The 22,871-nt window shown below is 33.9% G+C and overlaps 1 protein-coding gene across 1 annotated transcript; it reads right to left on the bottom strand.

Moving 5' to 3' along the window:
- Positions 1–2,009: 2,009 nt before the first annotated feature.
- LOC104609137 (squalene monooxygenase SE1-like) lies at positions 2,010–8,258 on the bottom strand. Its single transcript, XM_010275368.3, has 8 exons — positions 7,787–8,258; positions 6,447–6,558; positions 6,083–6,257; positions 5,338–5,506; positions 4,876–5,094; positions 4,420–4,695; positions 2,950–3,228; positions 2,010–2,421 (listed from the first exon to the last, which is right to left on the bottom strand). Exons 1-8 carry the CDS (start codon positions 8,027–8,029, stop codon positions 2,317–2,319), a joined length of 1,578 nt encoding a protein of 525 aa, XP_010273670.1. The 5' UTR covers positions 8,030–8,258; the 3' UTR covers positions 2,010–2,316.
- Between the last annotated feature and the right edge of the window lie 14,613 nt (positions 8,259–22,871).

Raw genomic sequence — 22,871 nt, forward strand, 5'->3', positions numbered from 1 at the left:
CCAAAAAAGCAGTGGAAGCCCATTCACAGATGTTTAAAAAGTCTCAATTTAGGAATTGGGGCCAAAAAAAGTAGTTGAAGCCCTTCAAAGAAATTACAAAAAAAACTTGGTTGCACACTTCGAAGAGTGCAAACACAAATATGTTCAGTGCAATCACTCTTCCCAAACAGAGTCTTAGGGATTCTGCATTACTGCAAACTGAGTTTTTTGTTTAAAAAGCTTATAAGCGTCTCTCCAAACGCTATGGTTTCTATTGAACACTCCGAGGGCATTTTAGACGCAAAAGCAAAATCATCTGAAGTGTCACCCCCATAACAAAGGTTTTTTTTTTATTTTATTTTTGGTAAAAAACAAAGTAATTTTAGGATACGAAGAAATGAACTCATTTTAGGATAAGTGGATGACACAATTTTGAGTGCAGTTGTGCATTTTAGGCTCCCTGAAGTTATTTGGATAATTTATCCCTCCTTTATTTCTTTTTTCTAATTTTTTTTGCTACAAGAGGCAGAAATCAAATCTTGCGCTCTTTATATTTTCACTTCTCTGGCAACATCTATGAATGGAACCCAAACTTAATTTTGAACTAAATTCAATGAATTGTTCATTTCCACCTAAATAATATATAGAAAAAGGGGAAAAGTGAAAAATGAACTTTTTCAGATGGTTGAACATATTAATACCAAGGTTCAAAGTATCGGAAATGTCAAGTATATCGGGAAAACAATTTTAAAAGACGAATCGAGATACGCCTTGGATATGTATGCATATCGGAGAAAAACTAAGATACGCATAGATACACTTGGAAACACTATAAATACTTTAATAAATCATAAAAATACATTAACAACACTAAATATAAAACCTCAATGAGTTGTATATACATTAAATTAATATATTTTAATAGTTTTATGAAGAAATATATTGTAGTTAATTATAATTTCATTAAAAATCATATGCTTAACTATATTTATAAATTATAATTCTTAAGTTTTAATGTTTTATGGAATGGGAAAAACCCAACTCTCCTGTCCAACCACAAAATATGCATTAGCACAACTTCTAAGTGAAAATATAATTGATAATAATTTATTATTTAAATAATAATTATTTATTTTCAAAAAATATAAAAATAAATAAATATTATATAATATATTCAAAAATAGTTATTAAACAAGAAATTTCAATTTCTTTGTGGATATGATAGATCATCCATAGAGTTATAATATATTCAATCATTGTGATCAAATGATATTATATAATTAATTAATTATTCTATAAATATAAAAAAAAATAATTATTAAAGAAGAAATTTCAATTGGTGTTTAGATATGATAGATCATCCATGGAATTATAATATATTCAATTGTTGTGATCAAATGATAAAATATAATTAATTATTCCTTATTTTTTAATTCTAAAAATATAAAAAATATAAAAAATTAAAAAAGAAATTTCAATTGCTCTATAGATATATGATAGATAAATCCATAGAAAAAAAAAAACATATTTAGTCTTTATAGGCAAAGAAAAAAATTACATTTTCAATTTTTTTGTTAATTTATACTTTCCTCAAATATTTTCATGAAATTTCCATAAATCTACCGATAGCACAAAAAAATTATAATTTGGAATGTAAGAAATGTAGATTAACATAAATTTATACATTCAAGAAAAAAATAAATTATAAGATTATAAAAAATTGCAAAAATTTACCAATTTTTACCATATTTTTTTCAAAATTTGAAAATTCTTTAAAAAATATTAATGATTCACACTTGTTTCTTGTAATTTTTTTTCAAATTTAGCACTCTATGAATGAGGTTTAGAGTTTTAGAATCATTTAGGGGGTGAAAGAAAGCTTATTTCAGGGAAAAGAAGCTTACTTTTTCCTTTATATTTTTTCAGTTTTTAACCGTATCTTTATATTTTTTCAGTTTTTAACCGTATCTTCTTTGTCGATATACTACCGATACACCCCGATACACCTGAAAAAAAAACGATACACACGATTTCTATACATATACTATATCTATTTTTAAAAGATACGATACAATATGCCCGTATCGTATCGAAATTTTAATACAGTCGAGTTCGAGTCCATTGAGAAATGTCATTCACATATCGAAAATAGCCAACTGCAATAATGACAGGAATATAACTTTTTGCACCAAATCCCCTTCTAATGGAGTAGCCCCTCCCCGTCATCTTCGATCAGGGAATGGAATCCGCTAACAAATCAGCCTGTCTTGATGGATGATAGATGACGCTTAACAGAGCACTAACACCAGGAACAGTTGATGGGTTTTCTATTATTTTTTAATTAACAGGAGGAGATCTGTAATATGCTGGTACGGTCACAGGGAAAAACATCTGCCTCACTCCTTCTGCCTTTATAATGGGGAAAATGATACCTGATGCACCCTGCAAAGGAGCAAAATTGATAATGGTAAGGATCAAACAATCTCAATTTGGTCCACCAAAGATCATGTTCATGAATAAAGGGAAAGAGACAAAAGAAAAAATGAGAAGCAGAGAACCATTTGTATTGATTATTATTTAAATTGAAGTCTAGCAGTTGCAATGTCTGTCCATGAAATAAACCAAATAATAGTTTTTTCTTTTTTTTCTCTTAACAACCAAGTGATAGTTTATGAGGAATGAATACATGAAGATCTGTCTATATTTTACATTCAAAGATGACATCATGACAATATCGAAAATAAATGGTATATAAGATAAATCCCAAAGTACTGGTGCAGGATTATCTAGCTATTGTCCAAACAACATTCAACCATGACTTGCCTATTGGAAATTTGAAAAGCCAATAATGACAAGTGCCAAATTTCAAGCATAAGAAATCAGTGGAAAGTTGTAACTCATGAGGCTACTATTCCGCAAAATGATCTAAAGAAAGTCCGAAATATTACAACAAGAAAAAGGAATACTAACCGAAAGCAATCTAGCTCCAATCCAGAGACGTTTTGGTGAAGGAAATGGAAATAATAAACGACCAATACCATATATAGCCACAGCAAAAAAATGGAGAACTAAGGTCAATGGACTAGGATTTAAACCAGAAAGTAGAGACACAGGTCCTGATGAGAAAACACCTCCAAGCCTTAAATAATCAAAACATGCTTGGCGCATTTCATTTCTTGCTTGATCAGGTGAAGCACAAAACACCTTGTATAGAGCACCTGCCAATGTATTTATGGTAGCTGCTACTGGCTGAGAATGGAATTATGAAACACAAGTTATATATCATATTGCAAACTAAATACCTATGTATTTACCAAAACAAAAACTAAATACCTCTGAAATGAAAGAATTCTATTCATGTTACAGAAGCAGAATGAAATACATTGATAAAAAAAAAAGCATAACGAAATACAACCATCCACTAGGACCTCCCACATGGCAACTTGTTTTGGGTCCCAAAAGGATAAAACAAGTTCTGTACTTCTATATTTGCTTTATTAATGGGGTAAATTTCAGGCCAAAAAACTGTCAGATATCTAGAATAAAACCTGATTCATGGGCATTTAGAAGTTTAGGCCAATCTAGAGGTTCCCCTCCGATGGACAGTCTGGATTGGCCACAGAATTCTTTCTTATAGCAGAAATAGATGGATTGTCTAGAATTTTAGATTAAATATGAAGGGTGAAAAATGGCCATATGCATGTTATGGGTATAACTAAAGGAGCGTATGGTTGAAAAATGGCCATATGCATCTTATTTGAAACTGGGGAATGTAGAATACGTGGTCTTAGGGGGCACAGAATGTTATGGGTATAACTAAAGGAGCGTATGGTTGAAAAATGGCCATATGCATCTTATTTGAAACTGGGGAATGTAGAATACGTGGTCTTAGGGGTCAACTATGGGTTTTTGCCCTTTTGTTGTGCTGTAAGAGACGATAATCACTGTTGTTCCTTCTGAGATGTTGGATCATCACTTTAGGGGGTTGGAAGGCAAGATATTTGAGGAATGGTTCTTAAAGAGTTCTTATTTGGATGGAGTACAGTTGTTCTAGTATCTAGTTCTTTCCTCAACAATTACTTATCACGGTATCACCATCTCTTGCATTCTCATTTTGTTTCACTGAAATTTTTCTTAAATGAGGAAAAAAGACTTCCCAATTGACCCCATCATGGAACCTCTAATTTCTGTGGGCACGTAGGGAACTTGTATGTTTGTGGTTGACATTGATTGTATCCATGTGCTAGAAATTTATACTAAATAGTTCCAAAAAATATCAACCTAACATTTACCATGTTTAACATGATAAGCATTTTTCACCATTAAGATGTAGATCATGACAACTCTATCATCATTTTAACCCAAGATCTTTTGCTTCAATTAGAAATACCATTTCTGAAAATGTGTACCAAATGCCAGATGCTTATAAATACAGGTTACCTTGCGCAAAGTGTAGAATGACTCTAGATATCTGCATAATGCAGGTGCATCATTCAGATCACACAGAGGCCTAAGGAGATTCCGCAGGACAACAATATCAGACATTGCCACAGTCATCCCTCCACCAGTTAAAGGATGGCGCATATTAAATGCATCTCCCATCAATAGGGCCCCGGGAGTAGGATAAGGAGCAGCTGGCATGCTTCTGTTGGCCATGGTTCTTATGTTGCCTTTGTCAACTGCAGCTATAAAGGAATTATAAAGCTCAGGGGGGATCTGAAACAGACATGTTGCTAAGTTAGCCAAGGTGCTAGAAAAGTAGAAGGCAGTGGCAACAGAAACACTTCATGAAAAATATAGGAGAAACAAAACTATATTTTTTTACTGCTTAAAAATTCTGTGCACGCATGATTGGGTTAAACATGTATTTGTGAGCATGTAACACAGCTTAGATACCTGGGGAGCCACCACAGTCTTCAAATAGTTTGCCATTTCACCACTAGGAATAGAAGGAACTTTTTGCCCGGGTACATCAACCAAACAACGAATCTCTGTACTGCTGATGGGATAAAACAAGAGAGGTGAAGGATCTGCCAAGATAACATGTCCATGATTTGGAAATGGAAGTTGACAGTTCTCTAGGAGCAAACCAACAAAACAAGATGGGATATCAACCTGCAAAGAAGATAAAATAATAAACTTATCTTCGTGTGCAAACAATATGGGAAACACATGTATGCTGATAAAAATAATATGGGGAACATATATAATGTTTAAGTGATATACCAACTCAGAAAGAATTTACAACTTAATTGGTTAACCATTACTTACTGTTTTACATAACAAAAGTTATCCAATGATTTGATTAGAAAGGAAATTGTTAATGAATAGAAAGCAAGACTGAAATAAAACATTTACCTTTGGGTTGCAGAGAGTGCGGTGCAAATTGGAAAAACAACCATCGCATACAATTGTAAGAGGTGCATATGCATTTAGCTCTTCACCAATCTTAGTCTTGTATACCACCCCCTTAATGGCACCCTTTTCTTCAAGCAAGGATGTAACAGTTCCCTGCTCCAATCGCACACTAAAGACAAATTTTGAAAAAAAAAAATAATTAGTAAACAAGATAAAGCTTGTGCACATATTGTTAAGATTGAATTACCCATGCTTCCAAGATCCAAAAGCTTGTGAAACTGCAATCATGTATTACATGCTTTTTTTTTTACGAGTATGTCTTAGATACATTGTTAAGATTAGAGAGGCAGCAAAAATCACTTTCTTCTTTCTTTAATTACAACAGATCAAAAGTATATCATGTATCCAAAGTCTTTACCAATTGAAAATGCAGATTGTTACTACTTGTAGTAATACATGAATGGAAAGCAATGCAACATTTTGTTTATACCTAAAATCTTGTGAGTTTTAGATCAACATACCTGGATTTAGTTTATAATACAAAGAATTAAATCCTCAACTTTTATCTCAGAGAAGGTGCTTATGTTTTGGTTTACTCAGACATCCAAAACTCAACATTTTGTGAAACTTTGGATCATGCTACCTATACATATTGTTAAAATTACATACGCAGTATAGAGCACCTTCTTCACTTAGTAGGAACAAACTAAATTGCCAGATATCTATGATGGGGAAAGAGGTTTACTTGGGAAGAGATGCAGCTTTCTCCCGCAGCCGTTGTATGAAACGCCCATGATGAAAGCTCCTTCCAGATACATCTGCATGGAATTTTTCCAAGGGATATGACAGTCTAGTGCTCTTCCCATCCTTGAAAAGAGCATACCCAAATACACGTTGAGAATCAATCTCCTCCACACAGTCTGCAGTCCACATGCATGTACATAATTCAGAACCAGTGTCCAGCTAAAAAGGATGATAAGGACAAAGGGGTAAACAATTTGATGCCAACTAATTAATGACCAAAAACAATCTATTGTGAAAATGTATGGTTTTGCAGCAAAACTAGATCCATCTATCAACAGTAAGAAAATGATGCCTTTCATGCCCACCCTCAAGGCCCAACTCAATCAACTTCAGATAGCCCCCTGGCTGTAATAGTTCGCCAACTATCCTGTCAGGTTCCTTCAAGTCCCTCTCAATCAAATGCACTCGGCGCCCATCCTGCAATCAGTAAAAAATAAGGCTGCAGTTCAAGTCAACCAAGCACATGAAGAAGTTTATCAAATATACCTGAGTGCTAAGTTAAATAAGTTTTTATATAGACTCATGGTTAGAGCATACAAATAATTGTTTCTAGAAAACATGGCTAGAACTCCTCAGGACCTCAGCTAGTCAACCCTTTGGCTATTCCTTGCCATGAACCCTAAGCAAATAGAAAACATAGGTTTTCAGCTCCCAGGCAATTGTCTGATTTCAAAAGAAAATGGCCTTTGATACCATGGTGGGGTTTCCATTTCCGTTACCCAACCTCTCCCCGGTGGGTGCCTCCAGATTCCATTTCAAGTTTTCAACTCTGCCACAAATATTGAGAGGGTGGTTCTGACAACAAATAACCATTCCTTAGCGTGGGTGGTTCTGTCTTTTTCTAACAGGAAAAAAAAAAAAAAATCGTAACAAAGTGCTCCATTTCTGACAACAAAAACTTATTTCTTAACGCTTAATTCATGAAATTTTTAGCGGCACCTCCAAGCGTCGTAAGAGCCAAGAAGTATTAAAAAAATGTTCACACCTCCTGTAGAACAGCATTCTAGCGTATTCTAAAGCTTGTTAGTTTTTCAAAATTTGACATAAGAACGTTCCTTATATCGCTCACTAGAAGACTTGAGGGGGAAAATTCGCCTTGCCGCTAAATGGAATCAAAACTTACCAGCAAGCTGCTCTATTAGCATGCAATAAGATGAGCCTAACCCTTGTGTTTGGTGATACAGGAATCTAAAGTAAAACAGAAAGAGAGGAAAAAACATAAACAAACACAAACGAGCAAATAAATAAAGCGAAACAGCTTCAATTACTTTGTGCTCATACCAGTACAACGATCAATAGAAACTGATAAATCCTGTCAACAACCTCCAAAGTTGCAAACAGAACCTTGTTAATCGTTCAGTGCATGTTCCCTAAACCAAGTGAACTAAAAAGAGGACCCTAAAAAAATTAAAGGACACAGAGAATCACCATCTGAGACTTGTTGCAACTATATGGATTCGGCTACATGAATCCCGTTTCGCCACTCCGTTCTGTTGAGTGCCAGGCCCAGAGGAGACATAGCATATTACCAGAAATCTTAATTCCAGTAATTTCATTTACAAAAACGCATGAAATTAACAGAAATCCGAAGGAGAGTTCAAAGTTGATGAAAAGAAAAGAAAGGAACAAGAATTTTCAATTTCACCTTGCCAAGCGTATAAGCGAGAGCAGAACCAGCAACACCAGCTCCGACAATTATGACATCAGTATTGTCTTTGTTATCCGAACTGCATTCTCCATTAACGGGAGTCCTTATGCATTCGTTTCGGATCTCGGCGGAAGCTCTTATCTTCTCTTCATCCTCCTTCTTTTCTGCCTGCCAACGGTACAACAGAATATAACCTAAAAAGGAAGCAAGAACGCCTGCGAAGATATACTCGACGATCATCTTGTGAAGCCTGTGATCTCTCTCTCTCTCTCCCAGTCTCCTTGGCTCCTTCTCGATTCTCAGTCCCTCTCTGATTCTGTTTTTTTTTTGTTTTTGTTTCTGTGACGGTTTTTAAATTTTAATATAATATTCAAGGCCTACTGCAAACGCTGACGCGGATTTCGTCTTCATACAATCAGTGCTCACACCGTCCTCAAGCCTTATTTTTTAAAGGCGTACTCAAGCCTTTACAGCCGCTTATTGGGGACATCTCCGTATTTATATGAATTACTATCGGGGACCCGTGGGGAAAGATTTAATAATTTTATTTATTATTAATTAATATTAAATTAATAATCAAAATTTGTTATTAATTAAATAAAATTATTCAAAGTTATTATTAATATCTAAAATTTTAATGATTGTATTTTTATTTAATATTGATTTACAAAAAATAATAATTATTAATTTAATATGAATAAATATTTCTTAATAAGTTTAGCTTTATTAATAATTTTTATTATTTTTAAATGAAATTTTGATTAGTTTTAAATAAATACAAATAATTATAAAAACTGACATTTTTATTAATTTCACTAATAAATAACAATTATATAGGAATGACAATGGGGTGAGTTCAGGGCGGGGCACCTCATCCCTGCCCCTGCCCCATAGTGAAGACACTTTATGTCTCTACCCCATTCTTGCCCCGTCCCTAGTGTTAGGCGGGTTCAGGTCAAGGCACCCCACTCCTCATCAAGATGGGGAATCCTTGAATTTCTCCGCCTTGTCCCCAGTGTTAGGCAGGTTAAAGTCAAGGCACCCCACTCCTCATTAAGGATGAGGAATCCTTGAATTTTCCCGCCTCGTCCCCAATATTGGGCGGGTTCAAGTAAAGGTGTAAATCGGGTCGTGCAGGGCTGACATGACATGACTTGCATGCGGCCGGCATAAAGTGCGAGTTGTGCTGTTTTGGCCCATGGGGCGTCCTGGTTCGTGCCTCCCTCCCCTAGGATAATTTGGGGGTCCGTTCCATGCCTTGGGTAGGGCTGGTCCATGGGCCAAGCCAGGTCACAAATCGGGCCAAGCTATGAGAGGTTTGTTTAAAAAAAATGAAAAAGATGTTTAAATTTTTATTTTATATGATTTTTTATATATACAATTGTTTATATATAGAATTAAACCTATTCATGGGCCGGGTAGCCTGATAGCTTGGCCTGGTCTGACCAGTTATTTTTCAGGCTTGGACAAAATTTCAGGCCCATGGGCTCGAGCTCAGGCTTTCTCAAATAAGCTCGGCCTGGTACTATTACATATATAAAAAAATACTTATATATATATATATATGCTTCTTAAATTATTAATAAATATCAATTTAGTATTAGGAAATATATATTAGTTTATTAATTTATTAAATTAATATAATATTAGTTTATAAAAGTATACTAAAAATAAGACATTTTGTATACAGATTGGGCTTTGGGCTCGGGCAATCTAAGTCCGATGGTCGGGTCGGGCTCGGACTCAAGCTTGCACATTTTCTAATGATAAAGAGACCCGTATTAATTATAAAACTATGATTTTTTACAAATTAAAATTTTTATTTAATTCTAGTCTAGTATAAAAAAATATATAACATTTATATATATATATATATATATATATATATATATATATATTAATATAAAATTTGTTAAGGATTGTTTAGCTTAGGCCCTATCTGCTAAAGCCATCATTGAACTCCAAAAGTTTGATACCATGGTGCAAAGTATTTATGGTTGATACTCCAAAAGGAGTATGCACCATGCCCACACTCCTCTGCACCATCCTCAAAGCACATCATAGTTGTGCATGGAGAGCAATTTCTTAGAAATAATAAAATACACGTACAAGAGATATTCCCATTGCATGGTTGAATGTGTTGTGAGGTTGGTGTGAGTAGGTCTGTTAATGGACCGGTTTTGGATTGGATCTCATCCAAACCAAAATCAATTTGGATGGATTGGACGGACCAATAAGACATATTGAATTGGACCAATCCAAACTTAATGGTGTAAAGTATTTATTGCATTAGATGGGACCTGATCCATAATATTTGTAATGAATTTATATTAGATTGGGTTGGATTGAGCCAATACCGATCCATCAATAGAAGATAAGAATATAAATGTCAATAAACTAAATTTGGGTTGAAATTAATCTAAATTAAAACAAATTTGAAAGGATTGGAGAGTCCAAACATTAAATTGGACTGGTCCAAAATGTTCATAGATTATACCTGGTCCATTGGTAATAGATTCACACTGGACTGGATTGGATTGGACCAAATCCAGTCCAATTGACACCCTTAGTGTGAGAAGATGAGAAAAAAATTCGGACTCGCCCATAAGATGCTACAGCCGCACATCTGGAATATATATGAACCAACCCATCAATGATAGCATACAATTACCAAACATATCCTAAATGTGTGGCTGTGGTGGCATACTTCAGTTCTTCAAAACCACCAAAAGATTTTACCGGCCAGCTAATTGGCACTTAGTCGGAAACTGGTAGTTCTGGTCACTCCAAATTTACTACCCACAAACTCTTACCATCTCCTTACCGGCCCACAAAATATTACATTACTATCGTGTATTGGAAACATATCGAATAGATGCAAACAAAACAACTATCTAATTAATTAGTTGTAAGGCAGACGTGGGATCAAAATGCGTGGTCATTAAAAGTTGGTCGGTAACTGTGTATGTATGGGCTAGCCTATCCCCTTGTTTAGTCCCATTGAAAAATAGAAATATAAGTTACGTGTTTCATTGAGGTGTAAATGTGAATCGACGTAAAACTCAACTGTTAGTTCGTATTTATATCTGTTTGTTTTTGGTGTAAAAGTAGATTGGTGTAAACTTTATACCCAGTCCAATTTTATAGTCGTTTATTTATCATGTAAAAGTTACATCTAAAATCGATGCAATTCTTTTTTTTTTATTGATTCTTACATTTTTAATTGATGTAAATGATATATTGATAAAATCGATGTACTTTTATATCTATTCTCACCTAAAAATTTCCAATGATTCAAACAATTTTAAATTGATGTACTTTTACACAAAGATTTTTCATCAACTGACTTTTACACGGTGGATTTTTTCACCGCATTCAAACACAGCCATAACAACAAAACAATAATTCAAACCATTAAGGAGAACGGATGGGTGGTGGCTATCTAGCTGAGTTGGCTTATTTGAGTCACTTCAAACCGGATTCAGATCTGCTCCCAACCAATCACTATAGTGACACATCAGGAACATCTCCCCATTAATGACAAGGGAGATATTTCCAACACTGTGGGTAGCATATCCCTATCCCTCTAAATTAAGCAGCGAAACCAGCTTAGCTGAACCTTTAGCTCACCCCTCCCATATGGGACCTTAGCTTTTAATATGTCTACCAGCCATGTGTGTGGTTTATGATGGAAATGCAAATACTTACAATTTGGGAAGACTGCAAATAAAATATGTACAATCCATACTTTTGCATATGGTATTTCTAGACCTTGTATTTGCACTCTTCCCAAACTAAACCTTATAAAGTTGCCCCCAAGTTCCACCTCAATGGACACTAACAAAAGATCCAAAGAAGTCAAATGGACCTTCTTACCCCTCCTAAAACCACCATTGTATTATTTAATTCTTAATCCTTGATTCCTCAAATCACTTATAGATTGCTTAAAAAATCGATTTAGAATTTTCCAACTTTACCATTTAATATAAATATGATGTTTTCATGTTTTTATATAGTATTTTATTCTTTTTATCATGCACAAATGTGTTTTCACACGGATGTTTGAGATGATGATGATAATGACAATTTATTCAAATAATAATAATTTCATTCTCCTTATTAGAACTCATGCAACAACAACAATTAATTAAGGCATGGTGGAGTGGTGGATTTGTTGCCCTTCACCTTGAACTCCTTTTTAACAAAAATTATTGACTCGGTCAGCAACTTGATAATCTAACCAATTGAACCATTGGCCCATAGACCCAACCAATGGGTCATGGGCATCAATTTTCTTTTTCATTATTTTTTTTTATATTTTTAGTCATCACTGTCATTAATAAAAACAATTCTCATTTATCATACATGTTATTCTTTAATATGATAAATATATAATAAGTCCCAATTCTTCCACAAATTTTATAAATTTATTTGCTGTGTTTTGTATTTTTATTATTTCATTTATAACATCACATTGACTCTAAATAGAACATATTGGCGAAATAGGATTCATGTAGCTGACCCCATAATTAGGATAAGGCATGAATGATGACGATGAATTTATTATGACATCATACATTGATTTATTTGGCCTAGATGATTGAATTGTTGACCTACCACTTAAAGGCAAATGCAGTTCTAAACTTCCAATCAATTTTTAAAACATTAGTTTTTCATCAATGTTCTTTAGCTTGGGTCAAATTGATTAACTGGATCAATTGATCTATTACCCAACCAATATTTTGGATCCATTTCACCACCAAATTGCTTGTCCATGAAAAACATGTTGACTTGGTTAACAACTTGGTAACACAATCAATAAAATTGTTTCATTGTTTGACTCGAGTGGTGAGGTCATAGGTTAGAAATTAATTCTCTCTCTCTCTCTCTTTGTATTTCATTTCCATTATTGGTAAAATGTAATTCTTATATATCACATTTAATTTGTTAACATGATGAATAAATTATATTAGAGAGGTGTAAAATTTTGTCTACAATTTATTTTATTTTATTTTGTATTTATAGCAAATTTTAAATTTCATTATTTGATTATAACGTCATGGATTGAACAATTTGACCCAAATGATTAAACTACCAGTCCATTACCCAAACAGAAATGATTTAATTTTTGGGTTGGTTTTAGAAACATTGATTTTCTACTATTTAAATTAATTATGGTGTATAGAATTAACTTGTGGAATTTAATGTTGAGAATGGGAACAAGGAGTTAATACCTTAAATTAAGGAATTAATGAATAGAAGAAAATGAACTAAGTAGTATCAATTCAAATTACATTTTCTACCCTCATAATATATATATAGGTAGATAGATAGATAGAGAGAGAGGGAGAGAGAACTCTGAAATAGAGGTATTTTAGTCAAAAGAAAATGTCCAAAGGCTCAAACTAAGCCCATCCCCACTTGGGTAAATTGCATATAGGTGCCCATTAGTATTCCATTAGTTATTCGTAGCATGTGAAGTAACTGTGATTTTAAACATTAAAAAATCCCAAAACTACCCTTTTCATGTTTTTTAAAACCATTTTAAAACATGCAACACTTGAGTACCTTGTATTTTGGGTGTAGTGAGAGATAGGCATCTTTAACTTTCAAATGCAACACTTGAGTGACCTGAACTCCCAAAAATAGACACCTGGGTTTATTTTGAAATCCTTGTTTTTCTTCTCAGATTTCATTATCAAGCCTAAACCACAACAAACATCAACCAATTAACAAAGAAGAGAAGGGGTTTCATTCTTAAGTTTGATTTTTCTTATTTTTCAAACTGTGTTGCGCTTTCTCCTCTAAAACTGTATTTCTGAGATTCATTCTTAGGTTCTTAATTTTTAAATCTTCTTTTTTCTTTTTTCATATTTCATACTTAGGTTTTATTATCAAGTTTGATTGTTCTGAGATCATTCTCACGTAAGAGAAAACATGCCATTTTAACTAGGGCTGTTTTGGTCATTTTGATTTTTTTTTTGTTTTTCAATAATTCAAAATATATATGTAGACATGTCAATAATTTTACCACACATGGAAACATTGGTTAATGACACTAGACCAAGGTGTCTATATAGGAGTTCAGGGTACTCAAGTATTGCATTTGAAAGTTCAAGATACATATCTATCAAAATCCCCAAAGTATGAGGTGTCTATTTGTAATATATCCTTTCCATTTTTATAGTAGCATAGAATAGATATAGATTTTGACGTAGGGGTGCAAATGGATCGGATCATGATCCCATCCAATCCTATTTGGTTGAATTTGGATCACCCCGATTTGGATCTTCGGATTTGATAATAGGATCCGATCAGAAATCGGATCGGGTTTGAATCACCCCCTATCCGATCCAATATATATTATATATTTATAAATATAAATATATATAATACATATATATATTATTTATATTATATTTTTATAAATTTGTTATATTATTTATTTTTTATAAAAAATATGTATATATATGATGAAAATAATTAAAAAAAGTACTTCTATTTTTTGTTTTTATTTTATTTAAATTAGTATATTTTATTTTTCTTTTAATAATTTATTAATTAAAAAAAAACAAGTTGGATCGGATCAGATCTGAAGATCTGACTACCGATAGGATTCGAATTCAAATCGAGTCCTATTAGATCTGATTGGATCGGATCCAACATGAACGGTGTTGAATCGGATTCGAATATACCCTGATTCAAATCCGATCCAATCCATTTGCATCTCTATCTTAGTATTATTTGAAAATGTTGATTATCTTTTAGATTTTAGTTTGGTTTTAAGCTCGAACTTCTAAGTAGGAGGGGTCAAGTTGAAGGTTATAACCTTCTCTAATATCACTTTTTGGGTTTGCAAAAAGATTTATCATTTACCCAAGATTTTTTTTTTTTCTATCAAAATCATTTATCCAAGATGATTCCCTATGAATCAGAAAGAAACATTGTTGTTAATGTGGGTACATTGTGTTGTCTCGTGATGTGTTGCACATGATAAGTTAGTCTAATTTGAGCATGCATATAATATACTTGTCATTTAAGACATATTAAGTCAATTGTTTTATTTTTTTGGGTAAATTATAAATATGCCAGTATATTTTCATTTGTGACAAAGACCCCCTAAATTTTTAATTGAGATAAAGACCCCCTTGATCGTTAAGCCAACTGATGGAAGGTGTTACTGTACTTTGTGCTAGGTGAGAAGGTGAATCAGGAGTTGAAGGCAGAGAGGCATCGACACCATTTTATTTTGAAAATTTGAAGAAAAATAAGAGGTAAAACAGTCTTTTTATTTTTTCGTGTAAAAATATTTTAAGATAAAAATAAAATAATAAAGATAGAGTTAATCAATTTCCTAAACTTTAAAAATAATTTAAGAAAATTGCCTAAACTTTTATCATTCAAATTTATTACCAGTTTTTCTTTTCTTTGACAAATCACTGCATTGTTTTGTATTATCATAGTGAGTAAAAGAGATATAACTTAAACCGAAGGTGATATAAAAATATTTGACCGAAACCCCATTGCTTTGAATCAACAATTATAACATTTTTGGAGAAAAAAAAAACTATCATAGCATTGACAGCAGGTTGGTTATTTTTTGAATCAAGATCACGATTACTAACAAAGTACTAATAATTAATTTGAGGCCGATATTTGGTGCAAGAGGAGCGAGCGAGTGCCACTCGTTTGATGAGTGATGATGAATGGAATATAAGAGGATAAAAGGAAACAAAGACACAAACATCAAAAGTCACTCTCAAGTGTCAAAATATTTATTATTGTACTAGCAGTGGGCCTTCTTGCTTTATGATCACATGAACCCTGGCACCGGCACTTGGACTATGTGCTGTGCTATTCTGCTCTGCATCTCAAAATTATACCATATTTTCTTATTTTTGGAATCCCCGTGAGACGAGACAACGATTCGATCAGGACATGCAAGCATCAAACCGAAATGGCTGGATTGGATAGCCGGGGAGTCTGGAGAAGACAGAAAGATACCAATTTTATTACTCGAGGCAGGATGCAGGGAAAGAATCTTCACTTCACATGATAACAAGTTACGAACAGCTTGTTTTGGCATGTGGCTAGTGTTAAGGTGGTATCCAATTATACTCCCACTGCCAGATATTGTCGCTTGTATTGCTGAAAACTACGCTTCAACTAAAATATTCATCCACGCAACAGACTCTCCGGCAATTTGGCGTATGATTTGGAAAAACGTTGGCCGTTTTGGGAGCTTTCTTTTCATGACACGATCTCTCTCTTGATTCTATGTGTTTCTGGTTAACAGAGCATTTGGCTGCAAACACTACTTTACCCAACACCCATGTTAACGTGTCATGCCTGCCTTTTTCTTTTTTTTTTTTCACTAGAACAACCAAAATATTCCCATATAATTTGAGGTTTTTATTTCAACATCAAGTGAGTAAAGTTAACGACATAGAAGATCTCGTTTTGTCTTTGTAGCATAAAAAAATGAGTATATATCTTTTCTTATCAAAATATAATAAAAAAAAATGGGCCATTTAATAATGGCTGAAGTTGCTGAATTGAATTATTTATTTCATTATCTTCTAATATATAAAATAATTAAATATTAAAATTTCAGAGGCATAAGTCAATCTACCCAACTTCATTCAGCCATTAAGGAGCGCCCAACTTCCTTACAATATTATTCAGAAAAAGGACAAAAAAATATAAGCTTTTCCGTTTAGCCACTTCTATTATCAAATTACCACTGAGACATGTAAGTGGAATACCAATATCGTAACTGTTATCGCATAGATAATAATATGCGTGGTATTCTAGCTAGGGTTCTTCAACAAATGAACTCACTTCTAATTTTTGTTGTCATCTCAAATGGTTTCAATGCAGTTGCTTCAAATACAAAGGAAATCTAACAAAATGATATGCATATATATATATATATATATATATATATAGTTTCATGCAATTTATCTCAGATTTTTGAAGTTTTGTTGTACATATCAAATACAATAAAGTCAAAATCCTAATTTGTCATATATAATCTAATTTCCTTGTACAAAAAGCAATATCAAGTCTCAATTTAACAGCAACAGTTGGCTGCCCCCATCGAATATAATTCAACCCTAGTATTATTGATTTTTTTTCCTCAGGCTGCATTTGGAAATGACGCAAATAGAGTATAAATGCAAATATATAGAATGCATTTCGGTCCATACAAATGTAAAATTGGGTTAATTTTGTATTAACAAATTTCCTTTCTTACCAAACGACTTTTAATTATTGTAATGTATGCAAACACAAATTAATATTAATAAAGTAATATACCTTTTTAGCAAAATCCCACTTTGAATGCAAATTTACTTTTCTTTTCAATATAAACATGCCTTGAAAATTGTGTTTGTCAATACATAAATACATTCTTGCCAAATACTAACAAAATTGAACTAAAATTCATATTTACACTGGACAGACATATAAATTCCATTTGCACCGTTTCCAAAGCCTCAAGATTTTTACTCTTTTGTGGGATAAAACCATAAGCTCTTTAATATGGTTAAAATACAGTAGTGGAGTTTTCTAGTTGCAATATCTCTTGCTATTGGTGCCATCCATTCTCCAATCACATAATACAAAAAAGTAAGGCCACAACAATGATAGGGGCTTAGGGGGTGCAAATTAAATTGGTTACCTCCGGATTCAGATTTTACACTGCATCGGCCCAGATTTTCTGAGCCGGGCCCATTAAAATGTTTACAAAACCTCAATCATATCCTAACGCAGCCCCAAAACAAACAATAATGGTTCATCATACAAAACAAAAGAGGTCCCAGCCTTTCAAGTGTCATGATGGGTTTGTTATTTACTTTGCTTGTTTTTGAGAAAAGCAAGCGCCTGAATTCAAACTGCTTATCAACAGAGACGTGTAATTGATGCAGAGGCGATATTGACCCAATACTAATAGGTGTAGAGTATGAAGTGGTTGGTGGGTGCGAGTTAGAGGGTGTATTTAAAGCCTTAGGTGATAGACATGTGTCTAACATTTATGGTATAACCACCAAAGAAACAAAGAGAGATGATGCAATGAATGAAGTTGTTCAGTAAAACAGGGAAACGACTTTCCCACCAAAGTTAGATTGCACCTAAAAGGCATTTTCGTTCAATTCGATCAACAGCTCAGAATATAAATTTGAAGCTAAATGTACATAAAAAAAAAACGGAGCAACTCATAAGAGAACTAAAAAGAAAGGATAAGTTGATCGATGCTGGAATGGTATAACATAGAAGAGATCCTGAACCAATGTGAGCACTACCTACAAAAATTAGTCCATCCTAATACATGGGCTGTAGGCCCAATAAAAAAGATCTACGTAGTTGTGTCCACAATGGAAGCAGTCCAACTCAGTGACCCACAGAGAAAAGTAATGATAGTCCATCTGCAAAGATCCAAAGATAACCGCCTAAGATTGAATTTCCTTCCATACCACCATCGCTACTTCCTTGGCAACCAAAATATTTGCCATTTTCCATGGGTGCAGCGGTGCAGGTGAGGCAACCACAAGTCATCGGATCCACCAAGACTGACTGCACAGTCGAGGTTGATGAGTCCCAACATCCAATGGTGATTAATCTGTAAAAAAACTGCTTCTGCCCAAACGTGATAAACTAGACTCTGTCAAGACTGTAATAGAAAAAGAAGCTGGAAATTAGGCTGCATTTGCTCTACTATAAAATAGATTCATTTTTTATTTCAGATTAGGCTAGAAGAGCTCGAAGTAAACTAAAAGGACAGAAATAGTTTAACAATTAGATATGGTTTCAAATAGAAGGAATTGGCAAAACATGATTCATGCAACTGGCCCCATATAATTGGGATAAGGCATAGATGATGATGATAGCGATTGAAATATTTCAGTCTTTATTTTTCACTTCTTTTACAACAAAAACTTTGTTTTTCACCCATTCTTATTTGTTTTGGTGTAAATCAAATCACATCCAAAGGTGATGGAATTGTAGCTTAACGGTGGTGTTCACCAGCACCAGGTATGTTTTAAAAGCGAAAACATCAAATACAATATGATTTTGTTGAGGTGACAGTCGTTTTTTTTGTTTTGAAAACATCTTCTAAATATTTCAACCTCAACATTTTTTACACTGATTTTACTCAAAACAAATAAAGCTCTGGATTACGATTAAAAAAAAATAAACCTACATTAGGTTTCATTTGTTTCACCTCAAATGGGAAAAAAATTCGATTATGAAAATGTTATTTCAGTTTAGTTTCCTATCCTTTTATATATAACTACTTAGGCTCAGTTTGAAAGAAGTACAAATATGTAGAATGCAAAACCTTATATTCTGTATTTATTTTGTATGTATTTACACTATACATATTTGTATTATTATTGAGTTTTTTACCACCCAAAACGACCCGTGCATATACACAGAATTTCTCATCAAACCAGCTCTGGGTTGAGAAATATAAAACATTTCAAATGGAGTCGAGATTGAGTTACTATTTTATAGTTAAGGAGTATTGAAAATTGATGACATGGACCACTTTGGGAAAAATGTACAATGGTGTCAGGCAGCCCAGGTTCAATACTAAGAGAGGTTTATGCTTAGTTGCTACTCGTAATTATTTATGCTTCTCAATTCTTCAAATTTCGGAAAACGTGAAAAAAATATAGATTAAAAAGGAAGTAATAGGGAAGCATTCTAAATTTTTATTCAATCATCCAATTAAAAAACAAACAAAACCAAGTAAAGAAAAAGGGAAAAGAGCTGTATAAAGAAAGATATGAAGAAGAAGAATGGGTTTTAAGAATTCTAACTACATGGGCTCGGGTTTTCAAAAAGTTGTATTATTATTGAGTTTTGGAATGGCCGGCCCATTGCAGATTTAGCGATATGTTCAGCCCATCACGATCCAAGTTTGTGCTCCCAAAATCAAACTACCATTATTATTAATTGAAAAAATTAAAAAAAAACAAGTAAAATCCGGAAAGGAGTAATAACATAAGAGCTTTGACCAATTAAAATCAAACGTAAATTTTGATGAATACCAACTGATTATATATTTATGTGGTAGTATGTATTTTTTTTTTTTTCATTGTAAAAGTTGTAGTCTGTATTTGAACGCTGGATGGAATTTGGATGGGCACCCCACAGAGTGCGCCCCATGATACATCCCAACCGTGGTGTATCGAAAACATCTTCCCACGACAAGTATGAGAAATACTCCTAATGCATGGTGAGATGTGCATGTGAGGCATGCAAAGAATATATGAAAAAATGAAACCGGATCTGCTTCTAATATAATCTGACACCACACATCTCAATATACACTTCGAACCTGTGAGATGTTTTCAATGGCTGGCTTCAAGTCTCAATACAACACATCTACCAAGATATGTATCCCATCCTATGAGACCAGAGCAACGTTGTGCTCAAGTCTACAATGGCATGGTGAGTACTGACTACTGAGTAGATTGTATCTGATGAAGAACCCATTGACGGCCCGGGAGTGGCCCATGTTGGTTTTCGTTGTAGGCTAGGGGTGACCAAACCCAAAAGCATCCTTTGTATTGTCCCATCTGTCAGGTTTAGAAATTTTTGGGCTCAGATACAAGTTTTTCATCGATACCAGGCCCAGTTTAGACCCACTGGGCCCAATGCTAAACAACTTTAGTTCTAAAACACCCGAGCGCAGTTAAAGATGCCTTGACTTATAATTTATAAGCCCATTAACATTAGAAAAGGATACAGACTTCAGTCCTAGTTGAAGTTGTATATATTTTTCTGCCCCTTTTACAGTAATTATCTCTCTCCATTTTTTTGTCCTTGTTGTTGTGAAGTAAAGGGTGTAGAAAAACATAGTAAAATAGGTTCCCAACGTTTTCACCATCTATTGCCTTTTAGCTTTCGACCAGACCCTAACCATATAACCACATGCTTGGCTATAAGGGGACACCTTTCACCATCCCTCTTTTTGTTTTTGTTTGATTGGAGAGAAGAAAAAAGAAGATATAAAAAAAAAAAAAATCCATGAAGAACAAATAGTAGTAATAGGTTGGTTATAAATTATAAAAGTCTACATCTGAAAAAATGGCAGTCCAACATTGGTTTACTTGATAAGCTAGAATGCCATCTTTCTGTGGGCATGTTGGGTTTTTGAAGCTTTATGTGCACGCCCCATCTACTAACCATCTGCCATGTGGAAAAGCAATGGAGCGAATGACTTTGTCTTATTAATTCCAGGACCTCATCTCATCAATTTTTGAGGTCTATATATATAAATGGTCTTGTTGCAATATGTGTATATGGTCCATTCCATATAAAGAAGCTTAGAAAGGGATTTCAAATTTGATAATTGAATTTTCTTAACATTTTTTTTTTATAATTACCAGAAGCAATTTTTAATTATAAAATGCTTTGAACTTTGCACACGAAAGATAAAATATAATATATAGTAAAGACTAAAGATGGGGAAGCGACATCATCATCATCATTCACATCCATCCTGCTGGCGTGCTTTTCAAAAGTTGAGAATGGAAGAAGCAAGAAGCCGAATACTCCCCAAGCTTTTCTTTCTGCTTCTGCTTTATATATGCATATTAATCCTCTTCAATCAACAAAATACTCCAAAAACCCTCTCTGCAATGCAACTGCAATAGCATAGCTTGGGGAGGAGGGGTGGTCATTGGATTATGACATACACCACTCAGTCACCCTCTCAGCTGATGGAGAATATGTCAATTGCCAATTGCCAACTGGCAAGCAGCAAGCGTCATCTGACACAACACCCAAGTTTTGTCCATCTCACATACATCCAACTCTAAGAACCATCCGTGTTAGATGTATAAATTATTCCTACGTCCTTTGTTATAACAAAAGCCCCAACTAGGTTATTAATTTGCCGATGACCTTCATTATTACCTAACCTATGTATATTAATACAGTTGGGAAATAAAGAAGTGAATTACATGGATCCCAGCTAGCTAATAAGAGTACAAGATGAAAGAGTGTTGCATTGTTTTTTACCCTGCGTCCAGATTCAGTCAAATCCAGCCCATCATGTCAATTATTAGTTTCCAAAATTAAAAAAAAAAAGAATGATAGCTTCACTCTAAACATCCACCATGTGAAGCAGATTACACACGTCCTGTGGTATATAAGAAATTAATGTGTAGCTAGCTAGGTATGAGCATGACTCTCTTATATAGATAATATGTTTATTAAACTAATTTTTATATTTATCAATAAACATAAAATAAATAGCGTACACTAATATATATCGGGTAAGCTGCTTCTATGGATTTCTAGAATTCATGGCGATTTTGAAGATCCAAAAAGGGATGGGTTTTTGTATGAAGCCGAGCTGTCATGCATGAACGCTAATCTTTCCGTGTCACCCCACCTCCATCCATTCAGCTTATGCATTTATTTTTCTTTTTTTAATTTTTCGGAAGCCTGGCCAACTATCTATATTCCTTACAACACATGAATTTAATTTAAAAGTATTAAATATAACATAAACATAGAAGGCAGGTATGTATGACATAAGCCACAGATCATGTATCTCATTTTAATTATTCTTTATAATATGTTGAAAGAATCTTATCATTATGATTCTCAACACTGGGGATGTCTCCCTCCCGGCAGCTCACTTAACCCTTTTTTCAATTTTCTATCTTTGGCCTCGAATACGCTGCCTTAAGTTATACCTCCCTATTCACTCTTGTGCCATACCATCATCATTACTCGTTAGTCACCAGTCCCCACTCACTAGAGACAAGAGAGAGAACCAGAACTAGCGGCTTCAATACATAAGTCAATAACGCGTTAATACATATACATATATATATATCACTGGGCTAGTGGGCTGGAGGCCTGGACCCTGGCTGGATTCAGAATTTTGAACGACACGTCCATTTTGATTTTTGACCCACCTGGATACCACCCACTCCATTCCATAGATTAACAAGTCCAATCCATCCGACGGCCGTCATCTTTCCGCATAAAATCATGAGTCATGACAATTGTAATACCAAGCCTCCTTGTCCATCACCTGCCGTGGCCGTCTGTTTGA

The sequence above is a fragment of the Nelumbo nucifera genome, chromosome 5 (genome assembly GCF_055504915.1).
Source record: "Nelumbo nucifera cultivar China Antique chromosome 5, China Antique-T2T, whole genome shotgun sequence".
NCBI classification, from domain to species: domain Eukaryota; kingdom Viridiplantae; phylum Streptophyta; class Magnoliopsida; order Proteales; family Nelumbonaceae; genus Nelumbo; species Nelumbo nucifera.

What these genes read in the sequence shown, in the direction of transcription:
- LOC104609137 (XM_010275368.3), bottom strand. Translation starts at nt 8,029, where the DNA reads ATGATCGTCGAGTATATCTTCGCAGGCGTTCTTGCTTCCTTTTTAGGT. An exon ending in AAAGCTGCATCTCTTCCCAA is followed by an intron (nt 5,507 to 6,082) that starts GTAAACCTCTTT and finishes ATTTGTCTTTAG; the next exon opens with TGTGCGATTGGAGCAGGGAA. An exon ending in AGACTGTGGTGGCTCCCCAG is followed by an intron (nt 4,696 to 4,875) that starts GTATCTAAGCTG and finishes TGTCTGTTTCAG; the next exon opens with ATCCCCCCTGAGCTTTATAA.